This window comes from Cicer arietinum, chromosome 4 (assembly GCF_000331145.2).
Source record: "Cicer arietinum cultivar CDC Frontier isolate Library 1 chromosome 4, Cicar.CDCFrontier_v2.0, whole genome shotgun sequence".
In the NCBI taxonomy this organism is placed as follows: domain Eukaryota; kingdom Viridiplantae; phylum Streptophyta; class Magnoliopsida; order Fabales; family Fabaceae; genus Cicer; species Cicer arietinum.
In genome coordinates, this window is record NC_021163.2 from 52,895,148 (window position 1) to 52,915,459 (window position 20,312).

Sequence of the window (20,312 nt, forward strand, 5' to 3'; positions counted from 1 at the left end):
CACCTTTAAAAAAAGCTATGAACCCACCAATATGTTACACCCTTGCAGCCCCAACCAAACCATTAACACTAACATTTTATAAAAAAATAGACAAGAGAATAAGAGATGGTCATGGTTGCAATTTTAAGAATATCAAAATATAGAATACACTAAACAATTCTTATGAAAAAGATTCAGTTTAAGTGGTTGAGTTAAGACATTCGAAAGAGGCACCTTGTAAAAAGTTCAATTCTTAAGGTTGGAAATAAGTTTCAACTAATTCCTCAACTAATATTTGTTTATAAAAAGTTCAATTAAAAACCTTTGCATTATTTTGTAAAAACCTTTGCATTATTAATTAATAGCCTAATTTCTATACACTTTGCAAGAAAAGGCACCTTGTAGCATTGGCGCGCGTTGCTCCTATTGTTTCATAACCAGAAAATCCCTAACCCTAACGGCTAAATCAACCCTTAAATTCGTCAATTTTCTCAGTAAAATTCCCTCCAATCACCAAAATTGAAACCGAAATGAGCAATGAATCTGACCTCGAAGTGCGATTTTCTCTTTCACTACTTTCAATTTTCATTGTGAATTCAATCTTACTTGGTGTAGTTAATCTCAACTCGTCTTCGTTTTCCCTTTTTCTTTTGTAGGTCTGTGATACTGCAATTCCACCTCAGAAAATCGGTAAATTTTCAATTCTGCTTTTGAATTATTTCTTACTTTGGCACTTTGGTTTTAGGTTTTTGGTCTTCTCCACAAGTGCTTAATTTATGCATTTTCTGTTTAATTTCAAATAAAATGAATTTTATATAGGTAAAAGGGAGTGTGAGGATGAAGATGAGAAGGAAGTGATTACAAAGAAGCAGAAGAGAGATGAGGTTGTTGAGAAGCAAGAAAATAAGGAGGAAATTATTTCAAATCATTCTGAACATGATAAGGTATTCCGGGTTAGGATTCTCTACCTTTACATCATCTACCTTTGGTGACTATCTATCTCTCTCTTAATCAATTACCCTCTCTCATCTAAATAATTTTTATCAAGTTATTTTAATCACCAATTTTATTCCAAAACACACTAAAGTTACCATACACCAAAAGCTGGATAATCCATTTTCTTTTTACATGACTATATAGTAAAAAAAATGATATTCATTCATTCAAATTGATAGAATACATCAGTCAAATATAAATTTAAAATTGGTAAAACCGAAAAGGATGACTCTACAAACAAACTCACAACACCTAGTTTAATTGCATAAAACGGCAAAATTCCTACAAATGTGACAAAATAAGAGTGCTCGGAATACCGATGTCTCCAGATCTGTAAGTTGACGACGCGAAAGTCATTGATTGAATCTGCACTGAGTCGAAGCTAATTTGTCCATCGAAATTAAACGAATACTGCAACAAGAAGAGAAACCAAAAGAACGTCACACAAGGACAATAAATGAAGACGACAAAATCACACAAAAACATGGAAGAGAAACTAAAAAAAAAACACAAAAGAAAAACTAAATCTGTAGAAACCACTTATTTCGATGAAAGAGAAGAAAAAATGATTTAGAATGGTGATTTTAGGTCAAAAATTGACCTTAAACCACTTATTCCCAATGGATGAAGAAGAAGAAACGAGAAAAAGAAGCAGTAGGGAGGTGATGGCTAGGGCTTCTAGTAACAGACTTAGCCTTTCAATATAAGCATTATAACTTATAAAAGAAACAGTTTCATGCTAATATTTGTATAGTGATATATTTTTTAAATAAAGATTTTGTATTGCTGTTTTATTGATTCTCGTTATGATTTAATTTTCGTGTTGTGTTCAGAAACTTGAAGCTAAAAATGAAACTGCTACCGGTTGCGGTCCTTCAGAATCATTGGATGTTGGAAGCTCAGATTCTGATTCCCACAGAAGCTCTGATGGGGATAATGTAAATACTGAGTAATTGACTACTGTTAGTTGTTGATTCTTGTGCTGTATATACACCTAAAGGAATATTGGTTAATGCTTGAAAAATCAATGATTTTCTCTGTTTATGTATAATGGTTAGAAGAATATGATGATAGACGGTTGTTTTGACATATAGATTTGCTACATATAAACTGGAAATTCAACAGTGTTTAATGCATGGGTACAAACTGATCCATTCTATGCTGAGGGTTGGCAACGTTAGACGTTAGTCTTTGTCTTTGTTATTTGTAAGGGTGATAGCTCTGAACTAAGTAATGAAGAGGTATAATAAACGATGGAAGTGTTAAAATGGACACTGCTAGTGATACTGATAGTTTTGGACGATGAGGATGATACCTCTGATGATATTGAAAATCGACACATGGTTACAAAATAAGTATCTTGAATGTTTTGCATATACTTGTTTTTTAGCAGTGTTTTTACTATCTTGGTGCCTTTGTTTTCATTGCAGCCCGATGATTTGGAAAGTCCAGAGTACAATGCGGGAGAAATAGAGGAAAAAGTCCCCAAAACACCTCAGGAAATGGTAAGCATTTCATAATACATTTTCCCATGGCTGCTGAAAACTTCATTTTTTGTGTTTATTGAGGCATAGGAGACGAGAAAGAGGTTAAGGATGTCGAAATGTTTGATGCTGCGCATTGAAACAAAAGTCGTAACTGACCGATATCTTTTCTTCCTGCAATGTAATAATCATCAAATCAGTTATATGATGTTATTCCTGGATTTTTTGTAGCATGAAACCCCACTCGCTCTGAACGAAAAATATGCTGCATCGAAGACAATATATGTTAGAAACCTGTCATACAGTGTGGAACGGGCTGACATGTATGTATTATTTTTCATGCAACAACTTGTTGATTATATTCTGGATTATTTTACTAATTTAAAAAATTGTTCAGGGAAAATCTTTTTAAAGATTGTGGTGAACTTGTTGCTGTTCGTTTCAACACAGATCGTGAAGGGAGGTTTAGAGGCTTTGGACATATCGAGTTTGGAACAGAAGAAGCAGCACAAAAAGTAAGTTTGTTCCCTTAAGTAAGCAAACCATTTTATAGCAAAAACAATTTAGAGATAGTTTTTCTTAACTGTGGTTGATGGTTTATTACTGTTGATATTTCTACAACATGCAATTTTATTGGGGATAGTAACTACTCTTGATTCATACTTGTCTTAAAGAAACATGTAGCCTTGTTTTGGGATCTAATTTTGAATTGGCATGCTAAATCTTCTTGTTCACCCTATTAATGTGTGAATATTTAGATGGGATTTGCGTGATTGTGCAATGGTGAAGGGAAAATTGTTATTAGTAATTTGAAATTGGATAAGTCTAGAACCACATAGAATTTCTATGTAATAATCTAGAAGTACTTTAATTATAGAAAATGTGGAATGTATCTAGAAGTGGGTTTTAATTGGGAAACTCCTAGAAATGTGCTTATCTATTTGTACCTATAAATACCCCCTGTACTTGACATTAAGTATCAAACAAAATGTGAGTTTTCTCTTAGAAATACTTCTCTTCCTCTAACAAAAGTGGTATCAAAGTTTGGTTGTGAGAGTTGAGAGATGACGACTCGTGATTACACTACTTTCCACTTTCCTCTTCTTAAAACAGAGAATTATGAAAAATGGTATCTTTGCATGAAAGCGTTGCTTGGCTCTCAAGGTGTATGGGAGTTTGTGAAAAAAGACTGAAGAGCCAATAAGATATAGTGGGATTGTCTCAAGTTGAGAAAGAGGTTTTAGCGAAGACAAGGAAGAAGGATAAACAAACTCTCACTCTCATCTATCAAAGTTTGGATGATTCTATGTTTGATAAGGTTGCCGATGCTACTAATTCAAAGGAAGCTTGAGAGATTTTGAAGAAACCACTCCAAAATTTGTTGCATGATCTTATTAAAAAATTTGTTGCACATCTTATAAATATTCTTCTTGTTTGTATTACTATGTAATGTAATGCATTTATTTTTAATAATGTGGTACCATAGCTGACTCGTGGAGTCAACAAGTGTTGTCAAATAACTTCATGTCAGCATTTTCATATGCCGCAGTACTTTATTTTGACAGGTTCACAGGTTGCAGCATTTATCATTGTGCTATCCTCAATATTTGTCCATAACACAATAACCCCAAGTGTTCTCTTAGTAGTTGCCGTTGTCTATATGCATCACCCAACCCCATCTCTTCTTTACATAAAATTTAGTTTTTGTGGGGCGTTGACATTGATATGCCTAGAGTTTCTTTTATACACTGACACATTGCTTGTGTTGATATAGCTCTTGCATCATCTGTGGGTATGTTTATTGTACCCTTGCTCTATGCAACGACATATTGAGTTGGGAATCAATTTTTCTTTTTCTTTTTAATCATAGGCCCTTGAATTGGATAATACAGAATTGTTGAGACGTCGCATCAAAGTTGGTATAGCTCTAGAGAAGAATGAATATGCCCCCTATGGAAGGTAATTATATATATGCTCTTTTTGCTTATGGTGTGTTTGATTAAGCTTTCTGGAAAAAAATGGTTTGATAATAATATACTGTTTTGTGCTTCTAAACACAAAAACCTCTCTTTAAGTAATTGTTATAAAAATCTCGAACATGTTTTGATAATTAAGAAACATGCTTTTCGTGATATCACACTCTATTGGACCATTACAAATGTAAGGTAAACCTCCCTACAATAGGCCTGTGCAGGTCTGATTTTTCCTTGATATAATGCATTTGTTTTAAAATTAAAAAGGTATTTTTCAAAGCAGAAATAAACAAACCCCAATTATCTTCTATGAATCGTTTAAATATCTTGCCTTATGCCACATCTTCTGATTTCCTTGTTAATAATATTAGCATCTTTTGCAGCTCATTCCCTAAGGGTGGAAATCTTCAGTCTCACACTGTAAAGGGTTTTGACACATCCCTTGTAGAAAACAAGGTAACTTTGCTGTTTGCTGAAACAAGAGTAGCAAATTACCAATATACTATGGAGATGTTTGCTGATCAGTCTATGTTATTTTCTGGAATTTTGCAGCCTAAAAGCCCAGCTACACCAAATGAAAGTCTTGCTGCATCAAAGACAATATATGTCAGAAACTTGTCATACATTGTGGAACGAACTGATATGTATGTATATTTTTTTATGCTGGTGCTAATGGGTTATTTTCTGTTTTATTATTCTAATTTTGATGTTGTTCAGGGAAAATCTTTTCAAAGGTTGTGGAGAAATTGTTGATATTCGCCTCCATTCAGACCGCGAAGGGAGGTTTAAAGGCTTTGGACATGTTCAGTTTGCAACAGCTGAAGCAGCACAAAAGGTAAGACTTGTGACCGTCCAAGTCATTTTAGAACTGCCAATCATGTCAAAGATAATTATACCTCTGGAAGCAATAATGCTATATACTTTTAGGGTCTGTTTGATGGTCAAAATATGATAAAGATGGATAGGATAAGAGAGTTGGATAAGAATATGATCTATGTTGTCAATCCTGGATAACGGATCTGACAACCCCAAAAGTGGGTAGGGAGATAGCGGTATGGCCGCTATTTGATATTTTTAAGAATTATTATACAGTTAATACTAATAAACACATAATTCCGGAAAAATAAATAAATTTCTCAAAATTCATGAAATATTCGTAATTACAATTTTTCAAATAAAAGTCACAAGTCTTAAGCAAAATATAGTTGTAAATTCCAACAAAATTCAAGGAAACAAACAAGTTAAGCCTTTAAAACTTTAAGTAACTAAAATTATAAGTTATAACTCAATAAAAGTTCTCATCAATAACAATCAATCATTATGAAGATCTAATTCTTCTTCTTCATCACTTCCACCACTACTAGATTTGCAGTCCTCTTCATCCTTCTCCTCAATATATTCATAATCAACATCTTTATCATCTTCTTGTACTACCACTTCCCTTACTTTTGGCCTAGTTCTAGATGAAGGTGGAGGTGCAGGCACAGCTACAACTTCATTCCCAGTATGCTGCCTAGTGTAGACTATTGGCTCAGCAACACTCATTGCAAGTTCAACATCTAACCAACTCAAATAAAACCAAATTTGGTTGAGCTTCACCATTTTTATCTCCCAATTCACCTAGTAACCATTCACTACTATCCTCAATATTATATAGGATGGGATCAATAGCATCACGACACACGAAGCATTCTTTCCAAATTGGGTTATACTTGACGTAAACCAATTCTTTCAACCTCTGATGATCAAGCGTATTTATTTTTTTGAGCAAATCTATATTGTAATTTAAATGATAGTTTAATGATAAATCTACATTATGAAACTCTAAATGAAAATATTTAAATATCAACAACTTACATTATCAAAAGGATTTCAATGACGCTCACACCCTGATGAACTAGAAGTCAAACTCAATAATTTAATGACAAGCAGTTGCAAATTTGGTGTATGTGCTCCATACCTCTTCCACCATTTAGCTGCAATGCAACTCTTATTTCAATTAGCATATATATGTTGTTATGTAATTAGATTATTAACAAATAGACTTACTACTGCAATCAGTGAAAAGAGGCCTCCGCCCATCTTATATATTGACAACTCATCTGTCAACACGTCAACCACTGCAACATTTTTGCTAAGCTCAAGCATGTATTCATAATGACCATCCATCAATTTATATTATTCTCAATAAGTGGATTCCTATAATAGCACTCAGGATTTAGATAAAGGCCAACTGCATGCAATGGATGATGAAAATGAATACTCTGTCTGTTATCAATGATTGCAAATATTTCTTTATAATTGATTTCGTTTCCGTTGAAACTTTTATCAATTGCCTCCTTAGCCTTATCCATTGCTTGATAGATGTAACCCATTGCAGGCTTTTTTCCGTTATCAACAAGCCTGAGCAACCTACAAGAGCCTCCATCGCCTTAAGAGCATAAACAACTTCAGTCTAAATTGGGGTATGAAGTACAATAGCCGTTGGCTTCTTTCTCCTAGGATCTTTACTTCACTTTATGTTCAACTATTCATCAGACGTGGACATCTTTCTAAGTTTTGCTCTTTGTTGGTGAAATCTATGCAAAGTAACGTGTGTTGTTGCAAACGTTGCGACTCCAGCTCTAACCCAACTCCTTGTTGTCTGTGAACTTCCTCATTAAGTTCAAAGCCATTAAGTGGTACTGGTTATAAATGTAGCCAACAAGATTGATTCCTTTTTGTATAACCTTTTTTACTTTAGGAATCTTTCCAATGTCTTCTAGCCTCAAGTCTAGACAATGTGTAGCACATGAAGTCCAAAACATTTTTGGTCTCTTGACTGTTAGAAGTTTACCTATAAATCACAATTAATACTAAAATGAGCTAATTAAGAATTAATATCTATAAATCAGTTACTTAAAAATATAATTAAGAATAGTACTTCCTGGCCAAGACATAATTATTTCCATTGTCAGTAACTAGCTGCACAATATTACTTTCACCAATCTTGTCAACAAAGTTATCTAAAAGCTCAAATAATTTCTCTTTGATTTTCACGTATGAAGCAGCAACACTTCTAACATATATTTGTTGCAATGATCTACATCTCTTTTCTTTACCCATTTGATGTCTTTTGGCCTTATAAATTTCTCCTGCAGAGGTAAATAGAAAAAAAAAATTAACGTAAATTCTTTTATAAACCTTTATAGGAATGATAAGTATTTACGAAACATCGTTGTTAGGAATAATAATCCAGATAACAGCATTCCTGGGATTATAATCATAGCCCTCAAAACAAATACCCCTTTAGGTTTATTGTATACAACATACCAAAAGGCACTTAAGTAATGGGGTTGAGAAATATTGATATGTAATTATGTTTAGGTTTTCATCTCTCTCTCTCTCTCTCTCTCTCTATGTTGCTATTCCTCTTGCTTCATCTATGCTTACATTTTGCTTCTGCTGAAAGACTTATTGAGTTGAGAGTCAATTTGCTTTTCTAATCGTAGGCCCTTGCGTTGGATAATGTAGAATTTTTTAAACGCAACATCATAGTTGGTATAGCTTCGGAAAGGGGTAAATATAGCCCCAATAGAAGGTAATTATTTATATACACTTTTGCTTGTAATGTGTGTGTGCATATATAATCTTCGAGGAAAAAAAAACACCTTTATGATGATATTGTTTTTTTTTTTTAAGCACTAAAACATCTTTCTGAGGTGTTTGTTTTTTATTTAGAAACTTAGCTAATTGTTGTTAAATCTTCTATACATTTCTTTTCATTTTGAAGACATTTTTTTAAGCACAACAAAAAGAGCCATTTTATCTTCTATTAATCCATTTCAATATCTTCCCTTATGCCAACATTTTCCTATTTCTCTTTCCTCAATAGTGTTAGCAGCTGGGCCTGGAGCAGCTCATTCCAAAAGGATGAAAGATTACAGTCTCAAACTGCACCTGTGAAGTGTATTGATACAACCCTTGCAGACGACAAGGTAACTTTTTCTCTATCATATTAGTTTATTGAATCAGTTTCTGCACAAGATTGGGTGAATCTCTCCCTGTTCACACGGTTTAATTGTTGTTTTTATCTATATATTTTCCACTCGGCAATGCTGCTGACAAGCTCAATTATTTATTGAGGTATAGCTGACATGTGCAGGATATAGAGATGTTTGATGCTGTCTATTCTGAGAATAAAGTTGTACTTGACCAATATCCCCTCTAATTGCTACCTAAAATATTCAATCAGTGATGTAATATGTTAATTCCTGGAATTTTGCAGCCTGAAACTCCAACTACACGAAAAGAAAAAAAAGCTGTATCAAAAACAGTATGTGTTAGAAACTTGTCATTTGGCGTGGAACGGGCTGATATGTATGTATTAATTTTCTTGCTGGTTCTTTTTTATTATTATTATTATTATCTGTTTTATTTTTCTAATTTCAAATGTTTTCAGTGAAAATATTTTCAAAGATTGTGGAGAAATTGTTGATGTTCGTCTCCATGTGGATGTTGAGTTTGCAACAGAAGAAGCAACAGAAAAGGCAAGCCTTTTGACCTTGTGTAGTCTGTACAAATCATTTTAGGACTGACAATAGCACTGCACTGCTAGTTGTATTTTCGGAAGCTATACTTTTTCTATATATGACGGGTAAAATTTGAACAAGTTGATTTTATTGTAATGTCTTTATCATTCCTAGTATTTCCTATATACCACAAGTCACACGGTTAATTTATGATGGAGGGTTGACATTTGGTATGTCTAGGTTCTCTTATATAGATTTTATCGTTCTTGTATGCTCTTTACTTGTAACATTGAATTCATTTTTCTGGGGAAAGACACATTAAGCTAATAATCAATTTGTTTTTCTTATCATAGGCTCTTGAGTTGGATCACAGAGAATTGATGAACCGTCCCATCAAAGTTGGTACTGCTTCGAAAGAGGGTGAATGTTTCCACAATAGAAGGTAGTTGTTATATACACTTTTTGTTCTGGTGCTTTGGATAAGTATTGAAAATAAAAATGCTTTTATGTTTGCTGAGATATTGTAGTATTTGTAAGATACTATCACTTTTTAATTGGTTCTATTCCCTAATATTAGGGATTGAGTAGGTTAAGCCTTATGTATATATATTGTGTTCCCATCTCTCTTGTATACAAGAAATATAATACATCCTGGAATGAATTATAAGTAAAAATAGTATTTGAAAAGTTATGTAACTTATCTAAATTTATGTCAAATACCATTTTTGCTTATATCTTATTACGGAGGGAGTATTATTTAAGCTTAAAAATTATAATGGCTGTTTTTGAAAAAAATGCTTTTATAATAATGCTTGTTTTATGTTTTGGTGCTTTTTTATGTGTTACTTTTCTTCTGTGTAACTATTTTTAAGCTGTTTGTATTTATTGAAAATATTTTCTACAGTGTATGTAATTTTATTGACAACTTTTCTAATTTTTATAAATATTTTCAAACACTTTCAATTAAAAAACCATTTTTTTTTCATGGCACAAGCAAACAAGCATATAATCTCTTCTATTGTTTCATTTCAGTGTCTTGGCTTATGTCATATCTTTTGATTCCTTGAAATAATTTAAGCAGCTTGAGCATCTCATTCCAGAAGGGCGAAAATTTGCATCCTCTAACTGTATTTGTGATTGGATTTGATACATCCATTGCAGAAGAGAAGGTAGTTAATTTTTTTCAAATTATTTTGTTGCATCTCTTCCTGCAGTAGATTGCATTGATCACTTTGCAATTTGGATTTTCATGGTATTGGTCTGTAAATATTGCCTACTTTGGTCTTTTAGATAAAAGCTAGCCTGAAAAGACATTTCAGTCCTTGCGGAGAGATTACAAGGATATCGTTACCGAGATTTCCTGATTCTGGCACTGTTAAGGGGTATGACTATTGTTCTACTAAGTTGTGATGTACTATTGAATATTTTGACATGTTACTGTCATTTAACTATCAGCCTTCACATCCACATGCATGTCTGCAATTGGATGTTGTGAATCCATCTCTTGTAATGATGTTCATGTATATTTTTCACATAGATCTTTCTGTGGATTGTGATATTGTTAAATGGAATAGAACAAATCCTTGATGGTTTTTAATTTATAATTTAGATGATTGTAAACTGCTCAAATGATTTATTGAACATTACTTGACAGAAATCATTCAAAGACTGTTATAAAATTTCCGTTATTATACAGTATTATTTGGATACCTTAAGTCATACTTCAATTTTTCAATGCCATTTTATTTTTCTCTTGTAACTGGATTGAACTGTGTCATTTATTTGGACCTGCTTGATTACATTATTGTGTTCTTGTTATGCAAATAATTTTATATAGATTTACACCGATGTTTTCTGGTTGTATCAGCTCATCACTTAAGCCGAGAAATGATGCATTTTTTTCTTCTACTTTATGCCTGTTTATAAGTGTGTTTTTTATCATTAACGTTTTCACTTTTGTATATTCAAGCTTTGCCTAGAGGTTAGATTTTACATAAGAGCTGCAACTTGAGCGGAAATTTATCAGTTTTTGTATCTATCTATATAGGGGACACTAGAGTCTAAAAAGACTTTTTCTCATGCTTTTCGATGGTGAAGAATCAACCCCAGCTTGTTAGAACAAAATCATATTACTAGTTACACTAAGGATATGATTTAATACTCAGTTTGTTAAAGGGAAGAGGGTGACCATATAATTCTCATGTGACCTGGTTAAGTTTATCCCATTGGGCCTCAATATATATATGTGTCGGTAAATGATGATTGATAAGTGACTATACAGGAAATCTGTCAAATATAATAATAATGTATGGAAAAATTAATGTATTGCATTCTAATTCTCAAATTGCAAAATTTACAGGTTTGCGCATTTGGACTTCAAGGATGTTGATGGCTATAAGAAAGCACTACAACTTGATCAAACTGCGATTGGAGATTATTGGTTGTCAGTAGAAAAAGCAAAGCCAAGGTATAGACGTGATTATCAGGCTATAGGCGGTGGCAGAGGTGGTGGTGGTTATCACTATGGTGGAAGGGATGGAGGAGACCACGGTGGTAGAGTCGGTTGGGGAAGAAGTCATGGTGTTGGGAGGCACTGGACAGCCAATACCGAACACTGGTGAAGGCACGTGTATTAATTTTTCTACAATTAGTTATTTACGTTCTTGTCAGAAATATTGTACATTTCTAGATTAAGGCTTAATTTATCCTTATAAATTTATAGGCGTTTATAAATAAGTTAAATGAGAAAATTTCTAAAAACATTCAGGTACATTAGCTAATTTCAACTTATACCAACTACCAAGTCATTGTTACTGGAAGTTTTTTATTTATTTTTTATTTTTTTATCTTTTTATTTTTAATTTTGTTTGTTTTATTTTTCTTTTACAACCTTAAACTCAGCATGCATTATATACAGAATGACGTACTTTCGCGTGTGATTTAGTAATCTGCTTGTGTAATCATGATTAGCAATTTAGATTAAATGTTTATCTCGTCAGTTACATTATCATCATTCTTTTCATTATCTAATGATTCAACTTTTGATTATTTAGGGTGCAGACAACTTTTTCTGAACACAGACTATATTGTAGAAGATACTGAAGACCTTACATTTATTATATTTAAAGTACTTTGGGTAATTGATATTGTGAAATGGTAAATTATATTGAGATTTGTACAATAGTGTATTTTTAATTACTTTTGTGGCTAATAATGGGAGCCATCAACAATTTTGTGTAGAGAGAGGAGAGCATAGATTGATTCATGTTGCTCACCCACGATATAGTGAATGTGAGTGTGAATGTGTATTTTATTTTTAATTAATTAATTACTGATCTATTACAATATCGGTATAATATAATGAATTTTATGATGTTGGGGGATTATCTGTGACATATATTGTCATTCTATTGACCAAATATACGTATGGGACAAAATCAAATGATATTAGGTGCTAAATGTCCACATTTATACCGATTAATGACTTTGACAATGTAAAATTAATTGGGACAGAGTCAAATGACATTAGGTGCTAAATGTCCACATTTACAACGATTAATAACTTTATGCAAAATGTAAAGTTAATTAATACAACCGTTGAATTTTCGTTCGAAAAAATAAAACCCATTGAAAGTTCACATAAGTTAAAGCAAATAAAACTTTATGAAATTTAATGCAAAGAAAAAATCAATTGGTACGTCAAGAATTTAAGAAAGTTGTTCATCTTCTGATATTGTCCAGACACCCTCCAAACTTTTGAAAAATCCAATTTGCTAAATTCTCATAAGCATGAATATGAGTGTTCAAGTTATCGGATTCACACATTTCACAACTATTTATACTTATGTCATGTTAGTTTTTTTTTTTTATCATAGATTTCTTTTTCAACACTTAACCTCAAATTCTTTATCCCTTTTCACATTTTTTGTATTCAAATACACCATTCATCCAACTATTGGATCCATCAACACTAATTTTGTTCACTACAAAAGTAATGGCTAAAATCCTCCTCAATGTTATTTTGCTTGTTAGATTTTTTGAAAAATTGTACTGCATTGCACTTAAGGTGGGATCTGGTAGTTAGCTTTTTAAAAATTTGACCACTATCGGATTCACGCCTTCGATAATGGTTTAGGTAGACCAGAATGATATGTTTTCTGTAGAAGTGAATTTTAATTTGTTGTATATGTTTCTGGTCAGTTATGGTTGAGCCTCCAACTGAATCCAAACATGAGCCTGCACCTGATTTGAAAGTTGAGTCTGCAGTTAAATTTAAATTTAAGTCTACGAATGAATTGAAACTTTAGTTCATACCCGACTTGAAACCCAAGGAAACAACTGAGTTGAAATTGAATATTGCAAAACTAGTGGTGAATGACATTAATGTTGGGAAAAAATTTATTATTGAAAATAAATTTAACTCATGAGATGATTTTATTGCTTGGGATCGTCGTTAGCAGCTAAGTTAGGATTTTCAGTGGTAATAACAAAATCTGATTATGATTTGATCGACAAAAACAATTTTTTGTACTGGTTTGCGAAAAGGGTGATGTGTATAAGAGAACCAAGAAGAAGTTGAAACACAAAGACACATAATCTAGAAAATGTGAATATCCATTCATGTTGCATGGTTGTTTCTAACTGTTGAAAATAAAATATCAGTATGTAAATAAATAGAAAGTCTATTAATATTCCGATCGTCTGTAAGTATTCCTGTCATTATGTGTATTTATCACATAAGTTCATATAAATAACTTCTGTTGTGTAGTTGAAACACACGAATTATTCAACATATCTCTCAATATTTTCTTCTCATTCAACATGGTATCCAGAGCCTGTTGAGAGACAACTCTGATCTTCAACTACCCGGTGGACCCACTGTCTCCGGTGAAATTTGAGTTTCGGCAAACTGTGTTCTCAACTCCGGTTTTCCCCTTCCTGTCTTTGCTTCGATGTTCCCTCAAATTTTTTCCAACCGCCCATGCTCTGCTATCACTACTGTCGCTGTCTCCAACGACCTTTTTTTCGACGAACGACCACTCAAGCAGTGTCGTACACCCCTCAACGTGCGTTGTCAAAAAAGTCTCCCACGCGCCCAAACGTCCACACTCGTCGCCTCCCTCCATGCGTGTGAGATCCACGCGCCACCATCTGCCATCGCGCGTGACGACGAGTCTGACAATCATTCACAACGCCACTTCTTTAGTTGCACTCACCACATCCTTCTGACTCCATATTTTCCCTAAGTTTTCAGTTTCGAGTCACGAATATACGAGCTCTAATTCAAACATCCCCTATTTTCCAGTTCATACGCGTTTTATGGCACTCTTTACCGACCATGACGTCCCTTGTTGAAACAAATAGCATCTTTACTAACTACATTACTTCTCCTCTCTATGTCGAAAAACTAAATGGATCAAATAACGACAGTTGGGCCGTCGACATCAAACTATGGATGCTCGGTCAAGGTTACGAGGACCATTTCACTCAAAATCCTGAAAAGATGGTCACGTCTGAAACATCAAAATGGAAGCAAATAGATGCTCAATTGTGCAATGTCATTAAGTCTACACTTCATCCAGATGTTGAACCGATTCTCCATCCACATCTCACGTGTGAATCGATTTAGAGTCAAACAAACACTCTACATTAATGACACTAAATGTCTATATGGAGTTTGTCACCACTTGCTAAACATCGTTACTCCGAAGATGATAGATGGCTCTATTTCTTCATATCTTGGAACCGTTCATAGTGCACTTCATGATTTTAATGAGTTTCTCCCTCCTGCTGCAAGTAATCTAGTTGAATCTAGATGGCCTACCCTAAAAGTACTCTGCAACTCGTGATCAAATTTTAGGGTATGTTATTGTTTCAGATATGTCTACTACCTTAGCGATCATCCTTCAAATGCTAGTAAAACATCCAACTGAGCCCTCTATTACTTCAGATCCGGGTAACACTGCTGCCCTTGCATCTCTAGGACATAATCAGAGTCGCTCTTGTGGAGGATCATCCAACTCTAAGCCTCGTCTCAAATGTGTGCATTGTAATCGGCTTGGACATACTATTGATCGCTGTTAGAAGTTGCATGATAAGCCTTCGCCCTCAATAAATGCAACTCAGCTCGATCCTTCTACCACTATTCAAACTACCTCATCTCCATAGGGCTCCCTAACAAATTATGAAGATTTCCTCTAGTGGATTCAGAGTCATCTGAACTTTAGTTATACTACTCCGGTTGCACACACTGGTAATTCATCTGTTTACCTCACTCATCTTCTCTCAACCCTTGGGTTCTTGATTCTGGTGCATTTGATCATACCGTTGGTAATAAAGGCCTCTTTTCTTCTCTCTCTACATCTGCTTTTTTTTACCTAATATAACTTCTTCCAATGGTTTTCAAACCCGGTCTCAAGGGGTTGGCACTGTCCAAATTCTCCCGTCCATTTCAGTTGCATATGTTCCCTATGTACCTGGATACCCTTTTAATTTACTTTCTATTAGTCGATTAATTCAATCCCATGGTTGTATTATTACTTTCACTAATGATAATGTTACCCTACAGAATCAGAGTTCAGGACGGACGATTGACGTCAGATGTGAGTCTCAATGCCTTTATTACCTTTCTCCATCATCCAAAACGTGCTTTGTCACATATTTCCCTCATACTATCCATGCTCAGCTAGGACACCCAAGTCTTACGAAACTTCAAAACTGGTGCCTAGTTTGTGTAAGTTGTTCACTTTACAATGTGAGACGTGTCAGTTAGAGAAACACACTTGTAATCATTTTCTTGATCGAGTCAATAAAAGGGTTTCATCCCTATTTGCTTTAGTTCACAATGACGTTTGAGGTCATTCTCATACTGCGTCTACTTTAGATTCTAAATATTTTGTTACATTTATTGATGATTACTCTCGTTGTACGTGACTATTTTTAATGGAAAAATAGATCTGAACTATTTTCAATTTTTAAACAATTTTATCAAGAAATTAAAACTCAATTTGGTGTTTCCATTCGTACTTTAAGAAGTTATAATCCTCGATAATATTTGTCCTATCAATTTCAAAATTGTATGGCTTCTATTGGCATTCTACACCAAATGTCATGTCCTCATGCACCCTAACAAAATGGGGTAGCCAAACGCAAAAATCAACATCTCATTGAAACCACACGAACCTTACTTCTATATGGTAATGTTCCATTCCGTTTTTAGGGGGGATGCAGTCTTAACAACATGTTACCTTATCAATCGTATGCCATCTTTTGTTCTTGATGGCAATATCCCTTATTCGTTCCTCTTACCCCATACCCCTCTTCACCCACTACAACCTCGTTTGGGTCCACTTGTTTTGTTCACAGTTTATCTCATGGTTTGGATAAACTGTTAGCTCGATCACTCAAGTGTGTCTTTCTCGGATATCATCTGTCCTAAAAGGGCTATCGTTGTTATTCTCCTACACTACACCGATACGTTACATCAGCTGATGTTACATTTTTCGATTCTACACCATATTTTGAACCAACTCATATAACTATTGATCCCCATCAGGACATTAATCTCAGACCTCCTGACGTAGTTGTCCCTATTTTGCCCACTCTTATTCCTATCAGACATGTTGAGTCTACCTCACAACCTGCACGACCACTACAAACATATCATCGTCATCATCCATCCTCTTTTGTGCAAGTTCCTATTCCCATTACAGAGTCTCCTCTGACGCCACCATCAGATTCAGCCCTACCACCTGAGCATGACTTTCCTATTTCTCTTCGTAATGATATTCGCACAACACGTAATCCATCTCCTCATTATATTGATTTGTGTTATCATCGTCTTCCTCCCTTGCATTACACTTACTTGTCTTCTCTATCTTCTGTTTTTATTCCTAAATCTCTAGGTGAATCATTATCCCACCCTGAGTGGAGATAGGCAATGCTTGATGAGATATGTGCTCTACAAAGTTGTGGTACTTGGGAACTGGTCCCTTTACCTCATGGGAAATATTTAGTTGGTTGTCGTTGGTTCAATATGGTGAAGGGACTACAACATAACAACCGCTTAAAAAATAGAAGGGACAACAATATAAAACCACTCATAAATATCGAAACGACATAAAGAAAGGTGAAAGATGGCTCAGAAATAAGTCGAGCAGAATAGAAAAGGGAGAAAATAGAAAGTTGGAAAATGCATCCAACTTTGGTGTACTTTTCACAAGAGTTTGAAACTCATTATAAAGTGATGGAAGCAAACCCACATATGTTTTCTATCCAATGTGGAACTTTAGTATTTATAGAGTTGAAAACTACTCAAAATATGAGATTTTTCCAATGTGGGACTTCAACAATTTTTAAATTCACACATTAACATACTCTATATTCTAACAATCCCTCACTCGAGTCTAAAAAATATTTCTTAAATAGCGTCAAACGCTTCTATAAAATCGTGCATAAACAAATGGGTCTCCTGACTTGAACCTTTGCATAGTAAGTAAGATTTAGATTCAACAAGAGTGGCTCGTAGTCTTGAACTCTATCTCTGACATCAAACCCACACACAACCTTTTCATAAGGTTTATTCTCAAAAGCCTGTGCAATAATGGTCCTGCACGTCTTTCCCAGTATAGTGAACGCTCTAGGAATTCTACCTCAAAATTCCATAGGAAGCGACCCCACTTCCACATTCACATAGGTGAGTCTATCATGAGTACTCTTGTAATTAGGTACTCCACTCCACCTAGAGTATGGATCTCATTAAGATTTTCTATTACCTCATCCTGTCATCGTTTCAGGAATCATGCTTCTCTAATTTATAATAGCATGTTCATCTCATATCACTTCACAACTTGTTATTACCTATTGAAACTAATTCTTGGAATCTTCGGTATTTAGGTTGGATTACAATCATGAGTGACTCTATTGACATTAGTCCCATCCTTTTGGATGTATTTAGGACTTTCTTGCTAGTTAACATTTTCTCCAAAACCTTTGGCTACAAGGCGAGCCTAGTATTTATCAACATTCCATTGAGTTTTAGTTTCTTTTTCAATATTCATTTACAACCTGTTGAGTTGCAACCATGAGGCAAGTCTACAAAATGAATGATCATGTTAAACTCTACAGAATCTATTTCATCATTTATTGCTTCTTGCAATAAATCTGCATCCAACGATGACAAAGCTTCTTAAATATTTGTAGGTCCCTCTTCTAAGGTATAGGTTGTATAATGGGGTCCTTAATCTTTAGCCACTCCAACTCTCTTACTTGTTCGTGTTTTTGTTTTGCCTTGTTTGTTGCTTTCGGTCCTTGGTTCGCTGCCCCCACTATTTCTCGATTGAAAAAGGAATTTATTTTCATAGAAGTCAACATCATTTGACTTTATGATCACTTTCACATTTAGGTCATAAAATCTATATGTTTCACTGTTTACTGCATATCCAATGAATATACATTCATAGGCTCTACTGGCGAGTTTAATTCGATTGGGATCAAGGATTCTCCCCTAAGTTTGAAAATAAGACAAGCTCAGTTGTCTTTTCTTCACTATCTCATAATGAGATGTTTTATTTTTAGATTTAGAAACTTTATTTAAAACATAGCAAATAAGCAATATATTTTCCGCACACCAATGAGATGCAACACCAGAGTTAAACATTCTAGCAACAACTAGTTCAAAAAGAGTTATATTCTTTTTTTTTTCAACTTTACCATTCACTTCAAGCAATTATGATGCAGTTGTTCCATGTATAATTCCAGATAATTCATAAAATTCATTAAACAATCTAGAATCATACTTGGAACCTTTTAATTTTTCTACTAAACTGATTTTCAATTTCAGTTACAAAGATCCTTAACATGTCAAATGTTTCACTTTTAATTTTGATTTCTTGCTAACGTCTCATCAAGTTCACACATATCGAGTGTAGTAAATCTAAAAACTCAAAATCTCTAACTAAGATTTATGTGAATTTTTTGTTATTTTAGTTTGACTACAAAACTCACATTTTGTCAAAATCATTTAAAGATAACTTTGGAATTAAACCTAAGTTACTTAAGTTTGAAATCAAATGTGTTCACATCATAGAGTCTAGCATGTCAAAAATTAAAATCACACATCATGTAAGCAGAATGAGACGTTTTATTGATTTCAACATTCAACCAGAAGGAGACATATTAAATTTCGATATTTAATTTAAATATGACATGAGTGACGTACCTTAATAGATGACCTCATGAGTTATCTTCTGAATTTTACGGGAGTGAGCCTCCACAGATTTGTCATCGATCATCTGATACTCTGATACTTGAGGTAGCGCTCACAATATTTTGGGAACTGTAATAGTTATACATCATCATCAAGTCCAATAAGAATATAATTCTTACAGAGTAATCATTATCCTCCCATGGGTTTAATTCTTCAGCTTTCTTATCATTTTATGTTTGCCTCCCTGAAACAATATATTGAAATTAGAGACACCATAACCAGATCCAGTAACCTCTTTGGTTGACATGTCAGAAAGAAACGTCTTAACATCGTTATTTTTTTGAGTTTCAAAAACTGTTTCAAAATCAATTTATGTCACTGAAGATATTATTGGGTTGAGTCGCGGACTAGATCGCTCTCTTTAAGACGTTTCATATCACTGCCAAAATTATGCAAGGCAGACTATCAACTATGAAGTCCTAGCATAAAACAACTCAGATTCACTGTATTGGAGTTCCACTGCACCGTAGAAAACCGTTCTAGAATTACATCCTCAATATGACAGTTAAAGCCACTCTCAATATGACGATTAAATTCACTCGCAATATGGTACTATGACCACTCATAAATCAAAAAGACTATGACACAAACCGCTATAAAAGACTACGACACAAAAACCGCTCATAGTGGTATTAAGATCACTAAAAAATCGATGGGACTACGACCTAACATATGATCTAAAAGGATAGTGTTATCCGGACCACTCAAAAATCAAAGAGACTACGACATAACAACCGCTCTAAAATATGAAGGGACTCTGACATAACACCCGCTCAAAAAATCGAAGGGACAATGGTACAAAACCGCTCATAAATATCGAAGAGACATAAAGAAAGGGGAGAAATAGCTCAGAAATAAGTCGAGCAGAATAGAAAATGGAGAAAAAAGAAAGTTGAGAAATGCATTCAATTTTGGTGTACTTTTCACAAGATTTTGAAACTCTGATGGAAGCAAATCCACATATATGTTTTCTATTCTATAATGGACTTTAATATTTATAGAGTTGAAAACTATTCAAAATATGAGAGTTTTCTAATATGAGACTACAATAATTTTTAAATTCACACGTAACATACTCTATGTTCCAATATAAATAGATAAC

The 20,312-nt window shown here is 34.0% G+C and overlaps 1 protein-coding gene across 6 annotated transcripts; it reads left to right on the top strand.

Moving 5' to 3' along the window:
- Positions 1-265: 265 nt before the first annotated feature.
- Positions 266-12,316, top strand: LOC101515193 (RNA recognition motif-containing protein). 6 transcript variants are annotated; one of them, XM_073367908.1, is made up of 21 exons: positions 279-533; positions 636-669; positions 799-932; positions 1,809-1,913; positions 2,406-2,480; positions 2,691-2,782; positions 2,857-2,974; positions 4,330-4,418; positions 4,816-4,888; positions 4,985-5,076; positions 5,150-5,267; positions 7,924-8,012; positions 8,307-8,409; positions 8,577-8,615; positions 8,700-8,791; positions 8,874-8,961; positions 9,297-9,385; positions 10,022-10,112; positions 10,234-10,325; positions 11,303-11,566; positions 12,004-12,316. In XM_073367908.1, exons 1-20 carry the CDS (start codon positions 510-512, stop codon positions 11,562-11,564), a joined length of 1,899 nt encoding a protein of 632 aa, XP_073224009.1. In that variant the 5' UTR covers positions 279-509; the 3' UTR covers positions 11,565-11,566; positions 12,004-12,316. The 6 variants fall into 6 exon arrangements, with proteins under 6 accessions (XP_073224010.1, XP_073224009.1, XP_012574970.1 ...); XM_012719516.3 differs by having other exon boundaries at positions 288-533; positions 11,997-12,316; XM_004513532.3 differs by having other exon boundaries at positions 294-533; positions 10,025-10,112; positions 11,997-12,316.
- The last annotated feature ends 7,996 nt before the right edge of the window (positions 12,317-20,312 follow it).

What these genes read in the sequence shown, in the direction of transcription:
- LOC101515193 (XM_073367908.1), top strand. Translation starts at nt 510, where the DNA reads ATGAGCAATGAATCTGACCTCGAA. An exon ending in AATTCCACCTCAGAAAATCG is followed by an intron (nt 670 to 798) that starts GTAAATTTTCAA and finishes AATTTTATATAG; the next exon opens with GTAAAAGGGAGTGTGAGGAT. An exon ending in AACATGATAAGGTATTCCGG is followed by an intron (nt 933 to 1,808) that starts GTTAGGATTCTC and finishes TGTTGTGTTCAG; the next exon opens with AAACTTGAAGCTAAAAATGA.